We start from the raw sequence: 7259 nt of genomic DNA on the forward strand, positions 1-7259 counted from the left end.
CTATTATCCTTTAATTAAAGATAAATTTAAAAAATTCATTAGCAATCCCATCAAAAGAAAATGATATCATAGAATATTTTTATTCTAACTTAGCCATTCCTTAGTTCTTTATTCTCAAGTGCCTAACACCCAACTCTGCTCCCAATTTCTCATTACATCTGGGAAGTCTCTCTTCTATCCCATTACTCCGTCAGGAAGTCAGGTCGTCTCTCCTCTACCTGGGCTTTGTCATGACCACCTGAATGTGTCATTCTGCCTCCACTTGCTCCGCCAGCTCCATTCTCGACACACTGGGATTTGCAAAGCTCGGTTCTAAAATACTGTGAGATTTGTGCCTGGGTATGTGAGTGCCTGAGTATGTGAGGTACAAGAAATAGTTGGAGAAGGTATTATTTTTTGTGCAAATACAAGAAGAAATGCTTGAGTTATATCAAAGAACCCAAGGTTCAAGCACCCTGTTAGCCCAGTCTTCGAAAGAGGCCATAGCACCTCAAGAAAGACTAATTCACAGACATTTGTTAGAAGCAATGAGCCATTTTTATTGAGAATAAGGGGTTATCCATGCTATAGAATGTTAGGGTCATTAACACAGTTATAACAGAGACTCAGAGATTAAGGTAGTAGAGGCTAACATTTGGAAGAGTCAGATGTTACCACCATAGAACCTCAGACTTCAAGGACTTTGTTCTAAAAATGGGTACTTAGAGGTCAAAGCCTCTGTCAGGCATGTAATTTCTTGCAAGTAGAAATCCTGGGTTATTGATCCTCGAAGCAGTATTATCTTTAGATTCCTCATTTCAGAAGCAAACTAGGCTAAGATGGTGATGTTCTAGCAGCAAGAAGAATAATATCTCCTGTAGCAAACTGGCCAGTAGCTGCTAGAGCCAGAGCCATATCCACAGCCATATCCGGTTCCATAACCACAGCCATAATAGGGGCTAAATCCACAGCCATATCCTGTTCCATAGCCACAGCCATATCCTGAGCCGTATCCACAGCCATATCTAGCTCCATATCCACAGCCATAGTAGGGGCTGAGTCCACAGCTATAGCTGTTTCCACAGCCATAGCCACAGGAGTTGCCATAGTAGTTACAACACATGTTGTCAAGGGAAGAGGATTCAGGTGGACTGTGAGGGGATGTTTCTGAAGTGTGTGTCTTCTCCTTCCCGTGGACCTTTATATACTGTCAGTAATTGGCAGAGCATACCATTCATTCCCTGACATAGACAACAAATATGGAAGCAACATTATGAGCCAGTCACGTCGCCACTGACAGTCAATAATGTTTGCTTAAAATAGTTCATTATTTTGGAGACTCCTGGTTTGTTTTAAGAGCTTCACTTTAATTTGTTCTGCTGACAAACTGTCTTAGGAGAATCTTGTGACCCAAAGCTGGTCATTTTCAAAACCTCCCATCATTTAACATATCTTATAAGACAAGCTTGTTGGGGAATGTCAGATAATTTTGCCTCCTTTTCTCTCTCATTTTCCCAAAATACCTGCTTCTGACCACAGGAAAAGGAATATTCCTGTCTCCTTTCCTGAATCATTGCAACTTCCTGTCCGTTTTCTCCTACTTTTCTGCACTCCTTACTCCTGCCTTGTCCAAATCTCCTCAAATCCTAAGAATCTGATCAGTATCTGATAATTCAAAATGAAGTCCATTCCCTGGAAGAGTGAATACTTACAGTTGTGGAGACAGTATACTGTATGTGTTTTTTCTTATATTTTCTTCTTCCATGCACCAGGCAATGGAAGGTCCTGTTCAAGTGGGGCAGCCCTCTTTTTCTCTCTCTCTTTTGTAGCTACCTGAGTATCACCATTGAGGAGACTTTAACAATTTAACCAACTTTATTTGGCTGAAGAATCAGAAACTAAGTTTTTCACATACAGCATTATCAGAATGTTGTGTTATGAGATGTCAGTCCATTCTCCTCATTCAATCATTCTTTCCTTCTTCTATCACTACTGTTCCTTACACCTTTAGTTCATAAGCTGATGGTGAATAGGGTCGGTTTGATGATACCTACAGCAAAAGGCCATCTTCAGGTCCTAATACACTCATGACATCAAGTACCACAAAACTCAATTTTATCCTTATTCATATGTAGATTAATCAGAAGTTCTCAACCTTCTACAAAAATGTTCATTGTGACTTTGATATATAATATGTCTCCTAATATACTTTGAAATATAATATGTCTTCTAAATAATCCTCTATAACACACTTACCTTTTTGACATGTAAAAGAGGAAAATGAGTATCTTTTATTCTGCTATTAATATTTTTCTTGCCACCAAATTTCTCAGCTTAAAAAAAATCTATTTGTACATCAAAACTCAGGTCTGTAATCAGCTTCTGTGAGATGCCTTTCCTCCATGTTATTGTCTGAACTGGATCATCCTCCTCTTGGCATCTGGGGCTTCTGTGGTGGCTTAGGAAAGATTCTGCGTGCAATGCAGGAGATGCGGGTTCAATTCGTGTTTCTGGAAGCACCCCTGGAGGAGGAAATGGCAACCCCCTCCAGTATTCTTGCCTGGGAAATCCCAAGGACAGAGGAGCCTGGTGGGCTATACAGTCCATGGGGTTCAAAGAGTCTGACATGACCTAGCAACTAAGCCACCACCACCAGCACCTCTTGGCTCTTATGTACAGACACATGTCAAAGCACTTGTCAAAATTTATTAAATTTAGGTCTTGCCTCACTAACTGAAACGTAACTTCATACCAAACATTCAAACTTTCATGACCATTCAGTACAAAGAAAACATGTTGCTTTCTTTGCTGGGGTAGGGTTTGTTTTTTTTTTTTTTTTCCACCACTTATCTTAGCTTTTATGTTTTATTTAAATCAATTTTTTCAGAATCTGGCAGACTCCAAAATTTAGATTATTTTTCACTGTAATAGCCATGAAATCCGAGTTGGAAGGGAGTATAAAGTCAAGAAGATCATTCTTTCCACTGGATATACTCGAATTTCAACCACAAAGGAGTAGTGATCGAGTACTTAATTGAGTGCCTTTAACAGGGATTTTCACAAGGCTGCCAACTTCAGTTTTTGAGAAGTTTCATTATCAGACATTTTTCCTTCAGTGGAGAAATCATTCTACTGATTTTTCTGGTATTGGTCACTGGTCTAATCTTAACACTCTGCTATGTTTCATCCCTAACCGTAAACATAAAGAACATATATTCCCATTCCATTTTTCTTATCCTTCAGTTTCTTACCTTTTCTGTCTGCCTTGAAATGCAAAACTATAAATTCTACTTGACAAATTCTCTGGTACAGACACTTTACTTTTCAATGACACAGCCAACACACACTCTCTGGTCACAGTATCCCTGGATTATTGAAAAGCTCTTTTATCTTCATTGCATTATTTCTAACACCTTTCCATTCAGATCTCTGGATTCTGGTTTAAAACAGTAAAGACAACTGCCATTCTGTGCATCCTCGCATAACCAGCTCTGAGGATAGTCCCTGATACATAATGTGGACTCTATATTCTTCCATAAAAATGGGTGAATCAAATCAAACATATATTCAAACATTGGAGAGCCACGTATACTCTACAAGACATTTGATTATATGCTTAAACTGTCTGAATACAAATTTCTTCTTTCTAAAATGAGGCCTAACTATTTTTACATAGTTGTTTTCCTTATATTTTATACCTATTAGTGTTCTGGTCAGGAATTTTACTCAATAAATGCTATTCCCTTTATCTCACTTTCCTTTTTTTTTCCCCTCTTGGCTATATATATTTATTTTTGTGATTATCATTTAATCCATGTTATTTAAGTATGCACTTTTTAGAATCCAAACACAAATTTTAATTTTAAATAATTTTGTTGTGTTTTCTTTTGCAGTGACAAGGTGGACCTAGAAATTCTTATACTGAGTGAAGTAAGTCAGACAGAGAAAGACAAATATATGATACTGCTTTCTTTAGATTTCTATGGAATCTAAAACTAATAGTACCAATGAACCTATTTATAAAACAGAAATAGAGTCACAGAAGTAGAAAACAAACATGGTTGCCAAGCGGTGGGGGGGGAGAAGGGAGAACAGAGGGGGATAAGCTGGGAGGTTGAGAATGACATATTCACACTACTATATATAAAATAGATAATGAATGAAAATCTCCTGTATGGCACAGGGAACTCTACCCAATGTTCTGTAATGAGCTATACAGGAACAGAATCTAACAAAGGAGTGGATACAGGTATACATATAGCTGATTCACTTTGCTGTGTAGCAGAAACTACCACAACATTGTAAATCAACTATATGCCAATAAAACTTAAATGTGTAAAATCTCATTTTTCTTATTCCACAGTTTTAAATTCTTGTCTAATAATAGCTTTAAAATACCCATATTGTTTGTACTGTAGCCCTGATTTAGTCTGAATTTAGTGTAATAGCTTTGTAACATAAAAGAAGCCATTCTATGGTATACACACATGTACGCCCTAATTAAAAACGCTTTTATGATGAGGAAGCAAAACCCCTCAGAATATAAATTATCTTCCTATTTGCTGTTTTGCACTCTGACTGAGCCATTTTGTATAGCAATTTATTACCCAAAATACAGTGTCAACATTATGTCAACATAATGGGCATGGAATCATGCATATTTTCATGTTCAGCAATTAAACAATAACTTTATGTTATATTTTTAAAGCATATGTCTTGGGAACAAGTTTATGCAAAAATTTGATATCAATACTTTTGAAACTCCACAGGAGTAAAAAGATTAGTCCATAGTATAAAAATATTTTGTTTCTAGGAGTATGTCTATTTGATCGCTGGGTTGGAAAGATCCCCTGGAGAATGGAATGGCTATGCACTCCAGTATTCTTGCCTGGAGAATTCCATGGACAGAGGAGCCTGGCAGGCTACAGTCTAAGGGGTCACAAACAGTCAGACACGACTGAATAATTTTCACTTCACTTCACTTCATAGATTTCCTCCTTATGGTATATTTTTTTTCTACCTTATAATCCCTAGGACTAGGAGATGCCACAGACATATGAAAAATCATAAGAGAATACTGTGAACAGTTATATACTAACAAATTGGATAACCTGGAAGAAACACAAATTTCTAGAAATACAGAGCATACCATGACTGAGTTAAGAAGAAACAGATAATTCCAACAGACTGATCACTAGAAGTGAAATTAAAGAAGAAGTTCAAAAAATTTCCAGAAAAGGGAAATTCTACCAAACATATAGAAAAGAACTTATATTTATCCTTCTCAAATTACTGCAACTAATTGAAGATGAGGGAAAATTCCCTAATTTATTCCAATACTAGACCACCATTACCTTGCTACCAAACTAGAGAAAGACACTACCAAAAAAGAAAACAAACAAACAAAAAAAGAACCTCAACAAAATGTTAGCAAATCAAATTAAAAAATACAAAGAAGTGTCATTTACCTTGATCAAGTTGGATTTAATCCAGAGTCACAAAGACAGTTTAACATATGCAAATCAATCAATGTGATACACCTATGTTAGCAAAAAGAAAGACAAAAAATACATGGTCACTTCAATAAATGCATAAAAATAGTTAAAAAAATCAGCATCCATTCAAGCTAAAAACTCTCATCAAAGTGGTTTAAGGGAAATATATCTATATATAATAAAGACTGTTTATGAAATCCATAGCCAACATAATACTCATTGTTGAAAAGGTGAAATCTTTCCTACTAAATTCAGGAATAAGACAAGGATGCTCACTCTCACCACTTCTATTTAAGGTAGAATTGGACATTCTAGCTGCAGCATACAAGAAGAAATAAAATGTATTGGAAAGAAAGAGGTAACACTATCACTATTTGCAGATGATGTACTTTGTATAGAGAACTCTAAAATGTCCACTGAAAACCTGTTAGAACTAATAAGTTAATTCAGTAGATTGTATGTTACAAGATTAGTATAGAGAAATCTGTTATGTCTCTATACACTAACTATGAAATATTAGGAAGAGAAAGTAAAAAAAAATTCCTATTTAATTGGTTCTACAAATGATACCTAGGAATCAACTTAAGGAAGCAAAAGAACTATATTCTGGAAACCATAAAACTTTGATAAAGGAAATTGAAAATTATATGCAAAAATGGAAAGATATCCCATTCCTTTGTATTGGAAAAGTTAATATTATTAAAATTGTCATAATATCCAAAGAAATGTATAGATATAATGTAATTTTTATCAAAATACCCATGATATTTTTCACAGAACTAGATCAAAAAAATCCTAAAATTTACAGAACTAGAATAATCCTTAAATAGTTCTAAAATTCATAGAAAAATAATCTTAAAACTAGAACAACAAAAGGCCACTAATTGGCAAAGCACTCTTCAGAAAAAAATGATGATGCTGGAGATATAACTCTCCCAAACTGACTATATTGTAAAACTACAGTAATCAAAATAGCACAGTATTGGCATAAAAAGACACATAGATCAACGGAGCAGAAGACAGAGTCAGAAATAAACCTCCACACCAGTGACCCATTAATTTATGACAAAAGAAGCAAGTGTATACTGTGGTGAGAAGAATCTCTTGAACAAGTGATGCTGGGAAAACTGAACAGCCACATGTAAATCATTGAGATTGGAACATCCCCTCATCCCATACAAAAAGTAAACTCAAAATGGGTTAAAGATGTGAATGTAAGACCTGAAAATAAAAGCTGTTAGAAAACATGAACAGAACCTTCTTTGACATAAATTTTATCACTTTTTTTTTTTTTCTGATCTGTCTCCTAAGGCAAAATCAATGAAAGCAAAAGTAAACACATGGGACACAATTACACTTAGAAGCTTTTGCATAGCAAAAGAAGCAGTTGATAAGGTACCCATTCTCTGCAGAATGGGAGAAAATATTTGCAAATGATGTTACTGACAAGATGTTAATATCCAAATTGTATAAACAGCTCAAAATAAAAAAGTTGAAAGATCCAATCAAAAAATGGGCAGAAGACCTGAATAGCTATTTTCCAAAGAAGATACACAGATGTCTAACAGGACAAGAAAAGATCCGCAATATTACCAATTATCAGAAAAATGCAAATTAAAACAATAATGCAATATCAACTTACATCTGTCAGAATGCTGCTGCTGCTGCTGCTAAGTTACTTCAGTCGTGTCTGACTCTGTGCGACCCCATAGACGGCAGCCCACCAGGCTCCACCGGTCCTGGGATTCTCCAGGCAAGAACACTGGAGTGGGTTGCCATTTCCCT

The 7259-nt window shown here is 35.8% G+C and overlaps 1 protein-coding gene across 1 annotated transcript; it reads right to left on the bottom strand.

Moving 5' to 3' along the window:
* Positions 1-531: 531 nt before the first annotated feature.
* LOC122687401 (keratin-associated protein 21-1-like) lies at positions 532-1131 on the bottom strand. Its single transcript, XM_043892879.1, has one exon. It carries the CDS (start codon positions 1100-1102, stop codon positions 830-832), a length of 273 nt encoding a protein of 90 aa, XP_043748814.1. The 5' UTR covers positions 1103-1131; the 3' UTR covers positions 532-829.
* Between the last annotated feature and the right edge of the window lie 6128 nt (positions 1132-7259).

The sequence above is a fragment of the Cervus elaphus genome, chromosome 31 (genome assembly GCF_910594005.1).
Source record: "Cervus elaphus chromosome 31, mCerEla1.1, whole genome shotgun sequence".
NCBI classification, from domain to species: domain Eukaryota; kingdom Metazoa; phylum Chordata; class Mammalia; order Artiodactyla; family Cervidae; genus Cervus; species Cervus elaphus.